At 48.4% G+C, this 18,477-nt stretch overlaps 1 protein-coding gene across 6 annotated transcripts in view; it reads right to left on the bottom strand.

Moving 5' to 3' along the window:
- LOC139242033 (autism susceptibility gene 2 protein-like) overlaps positions 1-18,477 on the bottom strand; it is a 162,013-nt gene that overhangs the window by 52,157 nt on the left and 91,379 nt on the right. For 5 of the 6 annotated variants that reach the window (XM_070870167.1, XM_070870166.1, XM_070870164.1 and 2 more), the window contains 3 exons: positions 4,046-4,138; positions 2,840-2,875; positions 1,685-1,714 (listed from right to left, as the gene is read on the bottom strand). In XM_070870167.1, the coding sequence (XP_070726268.1) occupies positions 1,685-1,714; positions 2,840-2,875; positions 4,046-4,138 (159 nt within the window). The remainder of the gene's footprint in view (positions 1-1,684; positions 1,715-2,839; positions 2,876-4,045; positions 4,139-18,477) is intronic. The other variant, XM_070870163.1, reaches the window with a different exon arrangement.

Here is an 18,477-nt window from a genome sequence, read left to right as displayed (position 1 = left end):
GATGAGGAAAGATTGGATAGGCTGGGGTTGTTTTCTTTGGATCAGAGGAGGCTGAGGGGAGGTGTATACAATTATGAGGGGCTTGGATAGAGTGGATAGGAAGGACCTGTCTCCCTTAGCAGAGGGGTCAACAACCAGGGGGCACAGATTTAAAGTAATTGGGGGGAGGTTTAGAGGGGATTTGAGGGGAAATGTCTTCACCCAGAGGGTGGTGGGGGTCTGGGGCAGAACTCACGGCCTGAAAGGGTGCTAGAGGCAGAAACCCTCACCACATTTAAAAAGTACTTGGATGTACACTTGAAGTGCCGTAACCTACAGGGCTACGGACCCAGAGCTGGAAAGTGGGATTAGGCTGGGTAGCTCTTGGTCGGCCGGCTGTAAATTTCTATGATTCTATGAAGAAGTGCTTCCTGACAACATCCCTGGCTCTAATTTTAAGTCTGTGCCCACCTGAGGGAATAGTTACTCACAATCTACCCTATCAACTCCTTGAATCTTAGGTTAACGGCAGTGTAGTGGTTCTGTTACTGAACTAGTAATCCAGAACCCCGGACTATTGATCCGGAGACGCGAGTTCTCATCCCCCACATCAGCTGGGGGAATTTAAATTCAATTAAATAAATGTGGAACAGCTCATTCAGTAATGGTGCCCATGAAACTACAGGATTGTCGGGAAAAACCCATCTGATTCACGAATGTCCCTTTCGGGAAGGAAATCGGACATCTGGCCTATCTATAGGCGACTCCAGACCCACAGCAATGTGGTTGACTCTTAATTGTTCTCTGAGATGGCCTAGCAAGCCACTCACTTGTTGAAGGGCAATTCGTTATGGGCAATAAATACTGGCCTGGCCAGCGACGGCTACATCCAGTGAGCGAATAATTAAAAAAAACATCTTTCACACCTCAATTGGATCGTCTGGGAGGACAGACGCACCAACGTTAGTGTCCTCGACCAGGCCCAACATCCCCAGCATCGAAGCACTGACCGCACTCGACCAGCTCCGCTGGGCAGGGCCACATTGTCCACATGTCTCCCAGACACGAGACTCCCAAAGCAAGCGCTCTACTCGGAACTCCTTCACGGGCAAACGATCCCAAGGTGGGCAGAGGAAACGTTACAGGGACCACCCTCAAAGCCCTCCCTGATATAAAGTGCAACATCCCCACTGACACCTGGGAGTCCCTGGGCCCAAAGACCAGTCCGCCCCTCAGTGGAGGAAGTGCATCCGGGAGGGCGCTGAGCACCTCGAGTCTCGTCGCCGAGAGCGTGCAGAAACCAAGCGGAAGGAGCGTGCGGCAAACCAGTCCCACCCTCCCCTTCCCTCAACGTCTGTCTGTCCTACCTGTGACAGGGACTGTGGTTCTCGTATTGGACTGTTCAGCCACCTAAGGACTCATTTTAAGAGAGGAAGCAAGTCTTCCTTGATTCCGAAGGACTGCTTATGATGATGATGAACCACCCCTTAACCGTCTAAAAGTCTGATGGGAGGGGCTTCAAAATGCCTGGTTCACAATTCGACAGAGACCTGTCGGGGCGGGGACGGGAGGGGTGGGGGGGTCACACACTCGCTCCCATTTCCACCCAGCACTTCTGTGCACAAGTTCAGAAAGTCTACAAGCAACAGCCACGCCGCTGAAACAGCTGCGGAGGCGAGGGAAGGGGCATGATTAAATCCCTTACCTTGTCATCTGCGTCACTATCAATATCGCACTGCAAAACCAAACAAAACACAGGAGCAAAAGTGAGTGTCACCAGCATTTCACTGGGGGGATCCGCAAAAAGTTAGAAAGGGTCGCCTCGCCTCAGTCGCTCTCACTCACTCTCCCCTTGGAGTCAGAAAGTCGTGGATTGGGGCCCCACGCACTCCAGCGACTACAGCCCGTAATCTAGGCTCACACTCCCGGTTACTGAGGGAGCGCCGCGCTGTCGGAGGGGCAGTACTGAGGGAGTGCCGCACTGTCGGAGGGGCAGTACTGATGGAACGCTGCACTGTCAGAGGGGCAGTACTGAGGGAGTACCGCACTGTCGGAGGGGCGGTGCTGAGGGAGCGCCGGTGCCGAGGGAGCGCCGCACTGTTGGAGGGGCGGTGCCGAGGGAGCGCCGCACTGTCGGAGGGGCAGTACTGAGGGAGTGCCGCACTGTCGAAGGGGCAGCACTGAGGGAGGGCCGTGCTGTCGGAGCGGCAGTACTGAGGGAGTGCCGCACTGTCGGAGGGGCAGTACTGAGAGAGCGCCGCACTGTCGGAGCGGCAGTACTGAGGGAGGGCCGCACTGTCGGAGGGGCAGTACTGAGGGAGCGCTGCACTGTCAGGAAGGGCAGTACTGAGGGAGCGCCGCACTGTCGGAGGGGCAGTACTGAGGGAGCGCCGCACTGTCGGAGGGGCAGTACTGAGGGAGCGCAGCACTGTCGGAGGGACAGTACTGAGGGAGCGCCGCACTGTCGGAGGGGCAGTACTGAGGGAGCGCCGCACTGTCGGAGGGGCAGTACTGAGGGAGAGCCGCACTGTCGGAGGGGCAGTACTGAGGGAGTGCCGCACTGTGGGAGGGGCAGTACTGAGGGAGTGCCGCACTGTCGGAGGGGCAGTACTGAGGGAGCGACGCACTGTCGGAGGGGCAGTACTGAGGGAGCGCCGCACTGTCGGAGGGGCAGTACTGAGGGAGCGCCGCACTGTCGGAGGGGCAGTACTGAGGGAGTGCTGCACTGTCGGAGGGGCAGTACTGAGGGAGCGCTGCACTGTCGGAAGGATCGTCTCTTCGGATGAGACGTTAAACCAGCCTCGAGAATTTCGGATATGGCCAGCGACAAGTGCCGTGGAGTTTAATGGCAAATACTTACACAGTATCCTGTTCCCAAACTTGAATGCACAGAGACCTACAGAAGAAGATAAGTCAAGAGAAAATGTTCAGAAGAGGCTGCGTGATTGGAATCATCGCAAACACAGCTATGGTCAGGCCTGCATGTGATTCCCTGAACCCCACGGGTTCGCAACTAAATCACTGAGGACGAAAGCCAGAGTCAGATTCATAAGCTGCCTTTATCAACGCTCTATCAGTCGTTAGCAACACTCCAGACAACCGGCATTTATATAGCACCTTTAACCTCGTGAATTCAACAACGAGCAACGCAAGGAGATATTAGGACAGGCGACCAAGAACTTGGTCAAAGAGGTAAGTTTTAAGGAGCATCTTAAAAGGAGGAGAGAGGCGCGGAGAGGAAATTACAAGGCTTATGGCCCAGGCAGCTGAAGGCACGGCCGCCAATTGGGCAAGAGGCCAAGCTTGGTGGATCGCAGATATATTCGTGGGTTGAAGGGCTCAAGGAGGTTACAGAGATAGGGAGGGGGTGGGGATTGGGGAGTGCCATAGAGGGTTTGGAAACAAGGGGAGTGGGGGATGGACAAGAGGCCAGAATTGGAGGAGCGCAGAGCTCAGAGGGGTGCAGTGCTGGAGGGAAGGGAAGATGCACACGAGACCCGAGGGACGCAGTACTCTGGGGCGGGGGAGGGGGGGAAGAGGTTGAAGGCTGGAGGTTGCAGAGACAGGGAGGGGCGAAGCTATGGACGACTTTACCCCCTCTCAATCCCTGGAAACGTGACCGACCGAAACCTGGGTTCCTCACGGTAGATCGATGGGGCGCCAACTCTACGCTTTGAGGGCGTGCATCACACGGCAGAGTGTGAAGGGAGTCACGAAAACAAAAAAAAGAGACAACGGCCCGTTCTTCTTTTTGACCCGCAGCCCGAAATTTACAAACGCACGGAAACCTGCTAATTTTGCCGTTACGCAGCGATTGAGCTCTGACTGACCCCAGGACCTACGTATACCACGCCAGCCCAATCGCAAACCCCCCACCCAACAGGAAACAGCTGAGCAGTGTGCTTAAAAAGGAAAGTGGACGGGCCACAACACAAATGTGTGTATAACAAGGGGGTGACGTTCATCTGGAACTGCAATGTAAAAATGAAATATACGTCGCTCTGGGGGGGTGGGCATCACAAGTTGGTTTCGCATTTTACGAACAGCGATCCCGCGCGATACCTACGTCGCTGCCGGCTCCGCGCGAGCTGCTGCGTTGGGAGCTGCCGTGATCGCCGCCTGTGCTCTCGTTCCCTCTGGTCCTGCCCTTGGTCTTCACCTGCAGGTTGGAATAGCAAAGTGGGATTGTCAGCTCGCCTGCCCCTTTAATAAACAGGATTTGAGATACTTAGGGCCAGGGATCGACACCACTCCCCTTTTTCCTCCTCACCCCACCCCCACCGCCGCCCCCCCAGCCCCGGGAGCGAAAAGGACATCCTTCGAGCCGGCCTTTACCTCCCAACACTCTCGTGGGCCAGGATTGGCCACTGGTTTTATGTTTTACGATAACATTTATAGAGCGCCTTTTTAAAAGCCGGAATGGTCAGGGAGGCTGGCCAGCCGGTGCACGCAGGAGCGGAAAATACTGGTCTACGCCCCCTTCCAAACCGGTGTGCTATCTTAGAATAACACGGCGCAGGCAGGAGTCCATTTGGCTCTGTGAAAGAGCGGTCCAATTAGTCCCACGCCTGACCCGCTCTTCCCCCACGAATACCGGTCAATAATGCCCCTTCCAGTATTTATCCGATTCCCCTTTCCAAAGTTACGAAAGTTTCGAAAGCTTCCCCCGCTTTTTCAGGCAGCGCGTTCCCGATCACAACAACTCGCTGCGTAACAACATTCTCCTCATCTCCCCCTCTGGGTCTTTTTCCAATCACCTTAAATCTGTGTCCCTCTGGTTACCCGCCCTCCTCTGTCCGTGAGAACAGTTTCTCCCAATCGACTCATAGAAACATAGAAAGTAGGTGCAGGAGCAGGCCATTCGGCCCTTCGAGCCTGCACCACCATTCAATATGATCATGGCTGATCATTCACCTCAGTACCCCATTCCTGCTTTCTCTCCATACCCCTTGATCCCTTCAGCCGTAAGGGCCACATCTAACTCCCTCTTGAATATATCCAATGAACTGGCCTCAACAACTCTCTGCGGCAGGGAATTCCACAGGTTAACAACTCACTGAGTGAAGAAGTTTCTCCTCATCTCAGTCCTAAATGGCTTACCCCTTATCCCAAGACTGTGACCCCTGGTTCTGGACTTTCCCAACATCGGGAACATTCTACCCGCATCTAACCTGTCCAGTTCCGTCCCGTCAAAATTTTATATGTTTCTATGAGATCCCCTCTCATCCTTCTAAACTCCAATGTATAAAGGCCCAGTTGATCCAGTCTCTCCTCATATGTCAGTCCTGCCATCCCGGGAATCAGTCTGGTGAACCTTCGCCTGCACTCCCTCAATAGCAAGAATGTCCTTCCTCAGATTAGGAAACCAAAACTGAACACAATATGCCAGGTGAGGCCTCACCAAGGCCCTGTACAACTGCAGTAAGATCTCCCTGCTCCTATACTCAAATCCCCTCGCTATGAAGGCCAACATACCATTTGCCTTCTTCACCGCCTGTTGTACCTGCATGCCAACTTTCAATGACTGATGAACCATGACACCCAGGTCTCGTTGCACCTCCCTTTTTCCTAATCTGCCGCCATTCAGATAATATTCTGTCTTCGCATTTTTGCCCCCAAAGTGGATAACCTCACATTTATCCACATTATACTGCATCTGCCATGATTTTGCCCACTCACATAACCTGTCCAAGTCACCCTGCAGCCTCCTAGCGTCCTCCTGACAGCTCACACCGCCACCCAGCTTAGTGTCATCTGCAAACTTGGAGATATTACACTCAATTCCTTCATCCAAATCATTGATGTAGATTGTAAATAGCTGGGGTCCCAGCACTGAGCCCTGTGGCACTCCACTAGTCACTGCCTGCCATTCTGAAAAAGACCCGTTTATCCCAACTCTCTGCTTCCTGTCTGCCAACCAGTTCTCTATCCACGTCAGTATATTACCCCCAATACCATGTGCTTTGATTTTTCACACCAATCTCTTGTGTGGGACCTTGTCAAAAGCCTTTTGAAAGTCCAGATACACCACATCCACTGGTTCTCCCTTGTCCATTCTACTAGTTACATCCTCAAAAAATTCCAGAAGATTTGTCAAGCATGATTTCCCCTTCATAAATCCATGCTGACTTGGACCGATCCTGTCACTACTTTCCAAATGCGCTGCTATTTCATCCTTAATAATTGATTCCAACATTTTCCCCACTACTGATGTCAGGACAACCGGTCTATAATTCCGTTTTCTCTCTCCCTCCTTTTTTAAAAAAGTGGTGTTACATTAGCTACCCCCCAGTCCATAGGAACTGATCTCGAGTCGATAGACTGTTGGAAAATGATCACCAATGCATCCACTATTTCTAGGGCCACTTCCTTAAGTACTCTGGTACTCTCAGTCTATCAGGCCCCGGGGATTTATCGGCCTTCAATTCCATCAATTTCCCTAACACAATTTCCCGCTTAATAATGATATCCTTCAGTCCCTCCTCCTCATTAGACCCTCAGTCCCCTAGTACTTCTGGAAGGTTATTTGTGTCTTCCTTCGTGAAGACAGAACCAAAGTATTTGTTCAATTGGTCTGCCATTGCTTTGTTCCCCATTATAAATTCACCTGAATCTGACTGCAAGGGACCTACGTTTGTCTTCACTAATCTTTTTCTCTTCACATATCTATCGAAGCTTTTGCAGTCAGTTTTTATGTTCCTGGCAAGCTTCCTCTCGTACTCTATTTTCCCCCTCTTAATTAAACCCTTTGTCCTCCTCTACTGTATTCTAAATTTCTCCCAGTCCTCAGGTTTGCTGCTTTTTTTAGCCAATTTATATGCCTCTTCCTTGGATTTAACACTATCCTTAATTTCCCTTGTTAGCCACGGTTGAGCATCCTTCCCCGTTTTATTTTTACTCCAGACAGGGATGTACAATTGCTGAAGTTCATCCATGTGATCGGTAAATGTTTGCCATTGCCTATCCACCGTCAAACCTTAAATCATCATCTGCCAGTCTATTCTAGCCAATTCACGCATCAAACCATCGAAGTTATCTTTCCTTAAGTACAGGACCCTAGTTTCTGAATTAACTGTGTCACTCTCCAGGGCTATGAGGAGAGATCGGGGCAGTGGGATTAGTTTGGGGATTGATACAGGGCTATGGGGAGAGAGCGGGGCAGTGTGATTAGTTTGGGGATTGATACAGGGCTATGAGGAGAGATCGGGGCAGTGGGATTAGTTTGGGGATTGATATAGGGCTATGGGGAGAGAGTGGGGCAGTGGGATTAGTTTGGGGATTGATATCGGGCTATGGGGAGAGAGCGGGGCAGTGGGATTAGTTTGGGGATTGATACAGGGCTATGGGGAGAGATCGGGGCAGTGTGATTAGTTTGGGGATTGATACAGGGCTATGGGGAGAGAGCGGGGCAGTGGGATTAGTTTGGGGATTGATATAGGGCTATGGGGAGAGAGTGGGGCAGTGGGATTAGTTTGGGGATTGATATCGGGCTATGGGGAGAGAACGGGGCAGTGGGATTAGTTTGGGGATTGATACAGGACTATGGGGAGAGAGCGGGGCAGTGGGATTAGTTTGGGGATTGATATAGGGCTATGGGGAGAGAGTGGGGCAGTGGGATTAGTTTGGGGATTGATATCGGGCTATGGGGAGAGAACGGGGCAGTGGGATTAGTTTGGGGATTGATACAAGGCTATGGGGAGAGATCGGGGCAGTGGGATTAGTTTGGGGATTGATACAGGGCTATGGGGAGAGAGCGGGGCAGTGGGATTAGTACTGGCCCATGGGGAGAGAGAAAGAGACAAAGATCCGAATGGCCTCATGCGTCCAAAACCTCCGCGGTTGCATTTTCACAATGCCCATACCGCAGGACCCACAAATAGCCACAGGGTGGAGCTGGACACCCGAGCAACGTGGTGAAGAAGGCACACGGGACACTTGCCTTTATTAGCCGAGGCAAAGAATACAAGAGGTTATGCTTGAACTGTATAAAACACTGGTTAGGCCACAGCTGGAGTACTGCGTGCAGTTCTGGTCACCGCATTACAGGGAAGATGTGACTGCACTGGAGGAAGTACAGAGGAGATTTACGAGGATGTTGCCTGGACTGGAGAATTTTAGCAATGAGGAAAGATTGGATAGACTGGGGTTGTTTTCTTTGGAACAGAGAAGGCTGAGGGGAGACCTCATTGAGGTGTATAAAATTACGAGGGGCCTAGATAGAGTGGAACGGAAGGACCTAGTTCCCCTCAGGGAGGGGGCTTAAGAGTTAAAAGAAATTGGTAGGAGGTTTAGAGGGGAGTTGCAGTGCCGTAACCTACAGGGCTACGGACCAAGAGCTAGTAAGTGGGATCAGGCTGGGTAGCTCTTGGTCGGCCGGCACGGATACGATGGGCTGAAATGGTCTCCTTTCGTTGTGTTAATTTCTACGATTTTCTGATGACAGTTACGCAACTGAGGAGCCAGTCCCTGAACTCTGAACGATGGAGCCGGCGTGAACTCTCAACTGCAGAAATTCAGTGGAGCTTTTCCTGGAAGTTTGGACAGGAACAGCGACACAAGAAACTTCAACAACTGGATTTGTGTTTTTAAAATAAAGTAACCAGATTTTCCGACGACAAACATCTCCCGACTGAACTTGCCGCAATTCACTCATTTCTCTGCTCATATCCTGGATTGATACAGGGACCTATACTGGTACTTGCAGTCACAACAAAGATCAACACAAAACACAAGTAACATAATCAACAATAAACGTCCGAGAAGAGCAGTGACACAATCCACAGGTTCAGGAATGGAATTAAACACCCGGCGGGTATCTAATAATCTATATATAAACCCCCGAACCCCTCGATTAGATTCCAGCCTGTAACTCACTCCCGGGTATCTAATCATCGATATATAAACCCCCGAACCCCTCGATTAGATCCCAGCCTGTAACTCACTCCCGGGTATCTGTTATTCTATATATAAACCCCCGAACCCCTCGATTAGATCCCAGCCTGTAACTCACTCCCGGGTATCTGTTATTCTATATATAAACCCCCGAACCCCTCGATTAGATCCCAGTCTGTAACTCACTCCCAGGTATCTGTTATTCTATATATAAACCCCCCCGAACCCCTCGATTAGATTCCAGCCTGTAACTCACTCCCGGGTATCTGTTATTCTATATATAAACCCCCGAACCCCTCGATTAGATTCCAGCCTGTAACTCACTCCCGGGTATCTGTTATTCTATATATAAACCCCCCCGAACCCCTCGATTAGATTCCAGCCTGTAACACACTCCCAGGTATCTGTTATTCTATATATAAACCCCCCCGAACCCCTCGATTAGATTCCAGCCTGTAACACACTCCCAGGTATCTGTTATTCTATATATAAACCCCCCGAACCCCTCGATTAGATCCCAGCCTGAAACTCACTCCCAGGTATCTGTTATTCTATATATAAACCCCCCGAACCCCTCGATTAGATCCCAGCCTGTAACTCACTCCCGGGTATCTGTTATTCTATATATAAACACCCCGAGCCCCTCGATTAGATCCCAGCCTGAAACTCACTCCCAGGTATCTAATAATCTATATATAACCCCCCGAACCCCTCGATTAGATTCCAGCCTGTAACTCACTCCCGGGTATCTGTTATTCTATATATAAACCCCCGAACCCCTCGATTAGATTCCAGCCTGTAACTCACTCCCGGGTATCTGTTATTCTATATATAAACCCCCGAACCCCTCGATTAGATTCCAGCCTGTAACTCACTCCCGGGTATCTGTTATTCTATATATAAACCCCCCGAAACCCTCGATTAGATTCCAGCCTGTAACTCACTCCCGGGTATCTAATAATCTATATATAAACCCCCGAACCCCTCGATTAGATTCCAGCCTGTAACTCACTCCCGGGTATCTGTTATTCTTTATATAAACCCCCCGAACCCCTCGATTAGATTCCAGTCTGTAACTCACTCCCGGGTATCTGTTATTCTATATATAAACCCCCCGAACCCCTCGATTAGATTCCAGCCTGTAACTCACTCGCGGGTATCTGTTATTCTATATATATATATAAACCCCCCGAACCCCTCGATTAGATTCCAGCCTGTAACTCACTCCCGGGTATCTGTTATTCTATATATAAACCCCCCGAACCCCTCGATTAGATTCCAGCCTGTAACTTACTCGCGGGTATCTGTTATTCTATATATATATATAAACCCCCCGAACCCCTCGATTAGATTCCAGCCTGTAACTCACTCCCGGGTATCTGTTATTCTATATATAAACCCCCCGAACCCCTCGATTAGATTCCAGCCTGTAACTCACTCGCGGGTATCTGTTATTCTATATAAACCCCCGAACCCCTCGATTAGATCCCAGCCTGTAACTCACTCTGGGTATCTGTTATTCTATATATAAACCCCCCGAACCCCTCGATTAGATCCCAGCCTGAAACTCACTCCCGGGTATCTGTTATTCTATATATAAACCCCCGAACCCCTCGATTAGATCCCAGCCTGAAACTCACTCCCGGGTATCTGTTATTCTATATATAAACCCCCGAACCCCTCGATTAGATCCCAGCCTGAAACTCACTCCCGGGTATCTGTTATTCTATATATAAACCCCCGAACCCCTCGATTAGATCCCAGCCTGAAACTCACTCCCGGGTATCTGTTATTCTATATAAACCCCCGAACCCCTCGATTAGATCCCAGCCTGTAACTCACTCTGGGTATCTGTTATTCTATATATAAACCCCCCGAACCCCTCGATTAGATCCCAGCCTGAAACTCACTCCCGGGTATCTGTTATTCTATATATAAACCCCCGAACCCCTCGATTAGATCCCAGCCTGAAACTCACTCCCGGGTATCTGTTATTCTATATATAAACCCCCCGAACCCCTCGATTAGATCCCAGCCTGTAACTCACTCCCGAGTATCTGTTATTCTATATATAAACCCCCCGAACCCCTCGATTAGATACCAGCCTGTAACTCACTCCCGGGTATCTGTTATTCTATATATAAACACCCCGAACCCCTCGATTAGATTCCAGCCTGTAACTCACTCCCGGGTATCTGTTATTCTATATATAAACCCCCGAACCTCTCGATTAGATTCCAGCCTGTAACTCACTCCCAGGTATCTGTTATTCTATATATAAACCCCCGAACCCCTCGATTAGATCCCAGCCTGAAACTCACTCCCGAGTATCTGTTATTCTATATATAAACCCCCCGAACCCCTCGATTAGATCCCAGCCTGTAACTCACTCCCGAGTATCTGTTATTCTATATATAAACCCCCCGAACCCCTCGATTAGATTCCAGCCTGTAACTCACTCCCGGGTATCTGTTATTCTATATATAAACCCCCCGAACCCCTCGATTAGATCCCAGCCTGAAACTCACTCCCGGGTATCTGTTATTCTATATATAAACCCCCCGAACCCCTCGATTAGATCCCAGCCTGAAACTCACTCCTGGGTATCTGTTATTCTATGTATAAACCCCCCGAACCTCTCGATTAGATTCCAGCCTGTAACTCACTCCCGGGTATCTGTTATTCTATATATAAACCCCCGAAACCCTCGATTAGATTCCAGCCTGTAACTCACTCGCGGGTATCTGTTATTCTAGATAAACCCCCGAAACCCTCGATTAGATTCCAGCCTGTAACTCACTCCCGGGTATCTGTTATTCTAGATAAACCCCCGAAACCCTCGATTAGATTCCAGCCTGTAACTCACTCCTGGGGTATCTGTTATTCTATATATAAACCCCATGAACCCCTCGATTAGATTCCAGCCTGTAACTCACTCCCGGGTATCTGTTATTCTATATATAAACCCCCTGAACCCCTCGATTAGATTCCAGCCTGTAACTCACTCCCAGGTATCTGTTATTCTATATATAAACCCACCGAACCCCTCGATTAGATCCCAGCCTGTAACTCACTCCCGGGTATCTGTTATTCTATATATAAACCCACCGAACCCCTCGATTAGATTCCAGCCTGTAACTCACTCCCGGGTATCTGTTATTCTATATAAACCCCCGAACCCCTCGATTAGATTCCAGCCTGTAACTCACTCCTGGGGTATCTGTTATTCTATATATAAACCCCCTGAACCCCTCGATTAGATTCCAGCCTGTAACTCACTCCCGGGTATCTGTTATTCTATATATAAACCCCCCGAACCCCTCGATTAGATTCCAATCTGTAACTCACTCCCAGGTATCTGTTAATCTATATATAAACCCCCCGAACCCCTCGATTAGATTCCAATCTGTAACTCACTCCCAGGTATCTGTTAATCTATATATAAACCCGCCGAAACCCTCGATTAGATTCCAGCCTGTAACTCACTCCCGGGTATCTGTTAGTTGATATATAAATCCCCTGAACCCCTCGATTAGATTCCAGCCTGTAACTCACTCCCGGGTATCTGTTATTCTATATATAAACCCCCCGAACCCCTCGATTAGATCCCAGCCTGTAACTCACTCCCGCGTATCTGTTATTCTATATATAAACCCCCCGAACCCCTCGATTAGATCCCAGCCTGTAACTCACTCCCGGGTATCTGTTATTCTATATATAAACCCCCCGAACCCCTCGATTAGATCCCAGCCTGTAACTCACTCCCGGGTATCTGTTATTTTATAAATAAACCCCCCGAAACCCTCGATTAGATCCCAGCCTCTAACTCACTCCCGGGTATATGTTATTCTATATATAAACCCCCCGAACCCCTCGATTAGATCCCAGCCTGTAACTCACTCCCGCGTATCTGTTATTCTATATATAAACCCCCCGAACCCCTCGATTAGATCCCAGCCTGTAACTCACTCCCGGGTATCTGTTATTCTATATATAAACCCCCCGAACCCCTCGATTAGATCCCAGCCTGTAACTCACTCCCGGGTATCTGTTATTCTATATATAAACCCCCCGAACCCCTCGATTAGATCCCAGCCTGTAACTCACTCCCGGGTATCTGTTATTCTATATATAAACCCCCCGAACCCCTCGATTAGATCCCAGCCTGTAACTCACTCCCGGGTATCTGTTATTCTATATATAAACCCCCCGAACCCCTCTATTAGATCCCAGCCTGTAACTCACTCCCAGGTATCTGTTATTCTATATATAAAGCCCCCGAACCCCTCGATTAGATTCCAGCCTGTAACTCACTCCCAGGTATCTGTTATTCTATATATAAAGCCCCCGAACCCCTCCATTAGATCCCAGCCTGTAACTCACTCCCAGGTATCTGTTATTCGATAGATAAACCCCCCGAACCCCTCGATTAGATTCCAGCCTGTAACTCACTCCCGGGTATCTGTTATTCTATATATAAACCCCCCGAACCCCTCGATTAGATCCCAGCCTGTAACTCACTCCCGGGTATCTGTTATTCTATATATAAACCCCCGAACCCCTCGATTAGATTCCAGCCTGTAACTCACTCCCGGGTATCTAATAATCTATATATAAATCCCCGAACCCCTCGATTAGATCCCAGCCTGTAACTCACTCCCAGGTAAAGAGTTCTGTTATTCTATATATAAACCCCCCGAACCCCTCGATTAGATTCCAGCCTGTAACTCACTCCCAGGTATCTGTTATTCTATATATCAACCTCCCGGACCCCTCGATTACATTCCAGTCTGTAACTCACTCCGGGGTATCTGTTATTCTATATATAAACCCGCCGAAACGCTCGATTAGATTCCAGCCTGTAACGCACTCCCGGGTATCTGTTATTCTATATATAAACCCCCTGAATCCCTCGATTAGATTCCAGCCTGTAACTCACTCCCGCGTATCTGTTATTCGATATATAAACCCCTCAAAACCCCTCGATTAGATCCCAGCCTGTAACTCACTCCCGGGTATCTGTTATTCTATATATAAACCCCCCGAACCCCTCGATTAGATTCCAGTCTGTAACTCACTCCCAGGTTTCTGTTATTCTATATATAAAGCCCCCGAACCCCTCGATTAGATTCCAGCCTGTAACTCACTCCCAGGTATCTGTTATTCCATATATAAAGCCCCCGAACCCCTCCATTAGATACCAGCCTGTAACTCACTCCCAGGTATCTGTTATTCGATAGATAAACCCCCCGAACCCCTCGATTAGATTCCAGCCTGTAACTCACTCCCGGGTATCTATTATTCTATATATAAACTCCCCGAACCCCTCGATTAGATTCCAGCCTGTAACTCACTCCCGGGTATCTAATAATCTATATATAAATCCCCGAACCCCTCGATTAGATCCCAGCCTGTAACTCACTCCCAGGTAAAGAGTTCTGTTATTCTATATATAAACCCACCGAACCCCTCGATTAGATTCCAGCCTGTAACTCACTCCCAGGTATCTGTTATTCTATATATAAACCCCCTGAACCCCTCGATTAGATTCCAGCCTGTAACTCACTCCCGGGTATCTGTTATTCTATATATAAACCCCCCGAACCCCTCGATTAGATTCCAGCCCGTAACTCACTCCCAGGTATCTGTTATTCTATATATAAAGCCCCCGAACCCCTCGATTAGATTCCAGCCTGTAACTCACTCCCGGGTATCTGTTATTCTATATATAAACCCCCCGAACCCCTCGATTAGATTCCAGCCTGTAACTCACTCCCAGGTATCTGTTATTCTATACATAAACCTCCCGAACACCTCGATTAGATTCCAGCCTGGAACTCACTCCCGGGTATCTGTTATTCTATATATAAACCCCCTGAACCCCTCGATTAGATTCCAGCCTGTAACTCACTCCCGGGGATCTGTTATTCTATATATAAACCCCCTGAACCCCTCGATTAGATTCTAGCCTGTAACTCACTCCCGGGGATCTGTTATTCTATATATAAACACCCCGAACACCTCGATTAGATCGCAGCCTGTAGCTCACTCCCAGGTATCTGTTATTCTATATATAAAGCCCCCGAACCCCTCGATTAGATTCCAGCCTGTAACTCACTCCCGGGTATCTGTTATTCTATATATAAAGCCCCCGAACCCCTCCATTAGATTCCAGCCTGTAACTCACTCCCGGGGATCTGTTATTCTATATATAAACCCCCTGAACCCCTCGATTAGATTCTAGCCTGTAACTCACTCCCGGGTATCTGTTATTCTATATATAAACACCCCGAACACCTCGATTAGATCCCAGCCTGTAGCTCACTCCCAGGTATCTGTTATTCTATATATAAATCCCCCCGAACCCCTCGATTAGATCCCAGCCTGTAACTCAATCCCAGGTAAAGAGTTCTGTTATTCTATATATAAACCCCCCGAACCCCTCGATTAGATTCCAGCCTGTAACTCACTCCCAGGTATCTGTCATTCTATATATAAACCCCCTGAACCCCTCGATTAGATTCCAGCCTGTAACTCACTCCCGGGTATCTGTTATTCTATATATAAACACCCCGAACACCTCGATTAGATTCCAGCCTGTAACTCACTCCCGGGTATCTGTTATTCTATATATAAACCCCCTGAACCCCTCGATTAGATTCCAGCCTGTAACTCACTCCCGGGTATCTGTTATTCTATATATAAACACCCCGAACACCTCGATTAGATTCCAGCCTGTAACTCACTCCCGGGTATCTGTTATTCTATATATAAACCCCCCGAACCCCTCGATTAGATCGCAGCCTGTAACTCACTCCCAGGTATCTGTTATTCTATATATAAAGCCCCCGAACCCCTCGATTAGATTCCAGCCTGTAACTCACTCCCAGGTATCTGTTATTCTATATATAAAGCCCCCGAACCCCTCGATTAGATTCCAGCCTGTAACTCACTCCCAGGTATCTGTTATTCCATATATAAAGCCCCCGAACCCCTCCATTAGATACCAGCCTGTAACTCACTCCCAGGTATCTGTTATTCGATAGATAAACCCCCCGAACCCCTCGATTAGATTCCAGCCTGTAACTCACTCCCGGGTATCTGTTATTCTATATATAAACTCCCCGAACCCCTCGATTAGATTCCAGCCTGTAACTCACTCCCGGATATCTAATAATCGATATATAAACCCCCTGAACCCTTCGATTAGATCCCAGCCTGTAACTCACTCCCGGGTATCTGTTATTCTATATATAAATCCCCCCGAACCCCTCGATTAGATTCCAGCCAGTAACTCACTCCTGGATATCTAATAATCGATATATAAACCCCCTGAACCCTTCGATTAGATTCCAGCCAGTAACTCACTCCCGGGTATCTAATAATCTATATATAAACCCCCCGAACCCCTCGAGTAGATTCCAGCCTGTAACTCACTCCCGGGTATCTGTTATTCTATATATAAACCTCCGAACCCCTCGATTAGATTCCAGCCTGTAACTCACTCCCGGGTATCTAATAATCTATATATAATCCCCCCCCGAACCCCTCGATTAGATTCCAGCCTGTAACTCACTCCCGGGTATCTGTTATTCTATATATAAACCACCGAACCGCTCGATTAGATTCCAGCCTGTAACTCACTCCCAGGTATCTGTTATTCTATATATAAACCCCCAAACCTCTCGATTGGATTCCAGCCTGTAAGTCACTCCCGGGTATCTAATAATCTATCTATAAACCCCCCGAACCCCTCGATTAGATTCCAGCCTGTAACTCACTCCCGGGTATCTGTTATTCTTTATATAAACCCCCCGAACCTCTCGATTAGATTCCAGTCTGTAACTCACTCCCGGGTATCGAATAATCTATATATAAACCTTCCGAACCCCTCGATTAGATTCCAGCCTGTAACTCACTCCCGGGTATCTGTTATTCTATACATAAACCCCCCGAACCCCTCGATTAGATCCCAGCCTGTAACTCACTCCCGGGTATCTGTCATTCTATATATAAACCCCCCGAACCCCTCGATTAGATTCCAGCCTGTAACTCACTCCCAGGTATCTAATAATCTATATATAAATCCCCGAACCCCTCGATTAGATCCCAGCCTGTAACTCACTCCCAGGTAAAGAGTTCTGTTATGCTATATATAAACCCCCCGAACCCCTCGATTAGATTCCAGCCTGTAACTCACTCCCAGGTATCTGTTATTCTATATATAAACCCCCTGAACCCCTCGATTAGATTCCAGCCTGTAACTCACTCCCGGGTATCTGTTATTCTACATATAAACACCCGAACACCTCGATTAGATCCCAGCCTGTAGCTCACTCCCAGGTATCTGTTATTCTATATATAAATCCCCCCGAACCCCTCAATTAGGTTCCAGCCTGTAACTCACTCCCGGGTATCTAATAATCGATATATAACCCCCCCGAACCCCTCGATTAGATCCCAGCCGGTAACTCACTCCCGGGTATCTGTTATTCTATATATAAATCCCCCCGAAATCCTCGATTAGATTCCAGCCAGTAACTCACTCCCGGGTATCTGTTATTCTATATATAAATCCCCCCGAAATCCTCGATTAGATTCCAGCCAGTAACTCACTCCCGGGTATCTAATAATCTATATATAAACCCCCCGAACCCCTCGATTAGATTCCAGCCTGTAACTCACTCCCGGGTATCTGTTATTCTATATATAAACCCCCCGAACCCCTCGATTAAATTCCAGCCTGTTACTCACTCCCGGGTATCTGTTATTCTATATATAAACCCCCGAACCTCTCGATTAGATTCCAGCCTGTAACTCATTCCCAGGTATCTGTTATTCTATATATAAACCCCCAAACCCCTCGATTAGATTCCAGCCTGTAACTCACTCCCAGGTATCTGTTATTCTATATATAAACCCCCAAACCCCTCGATTAGATTCCAGCCTGTAACTCACTCCCAGGTATCTGTTATTCTATATATAAACACCCCGAACACCTCGATTAGATCCCAGCCTGTAGCTCACTCCCAGGTATTATATATATAAATCCCCCCGAACCCCTCAATTAGGTTCCAGCCTGTAACTCACTCCCGGGTATCTGTTATTCTATATATAAATCCCCCCGAACCCCTCGATTAGATTCCAGCCAGTAACTCACTCCCGGGTATCTAATAATCTATATATAAACCCCCGAACCCCTCGATTAAATTCCAGCCTGTAACTCACTCCCGGGTATCTGTTATTCCATATATAAACCTCCGAACTCCTCGATTAGATTCCAGCCTGTAACTCACTCCCGGGTATCTAATAATCTATATGTAACCCCCCCCGAACCCCTCGATTAGATTCCAGCCTGTAACTCACTCCCGGGTATCTGTTATTCTATATATAAACCCCCCGAACCCCTCGATTAGATTCCAGCCTGTAACTCACACCCAGGTATCTGTCATTCTATATATAAACCCCCTGAACCCCTCGATTAGATTCCAGCCTGTAACTCACTCCCGGGTATCTGTTATTCTATATATAAACCCCCTGAACCCTTCGATTAGATCCCAGCCTGTAACTCACTCCCGGGTATCTGTTATTCTATATATAAATCCC

This window comes from Pristiophorus japonicus, unplaced genomic scaffold (genome assembly GCF_044704955.1).
Source record: "Pristiophorus japonicus isolate sPriJap1 unplaced genomic scaffold, sPriJap1.hap1 HAP1_SCAFFOLD_118, whole genome shotgun sequence".
Classification (NCBI taxonomy): domain Eukaryota; kingdom Metazoa; phylum Chordata; class Chondrichthyes; family Pristiophoridae; genus Pristiophorus; species Pristiophorus japonicus.
This window is presented reverse-complemented; position numbering and strand designations above follow the sequence as displayed.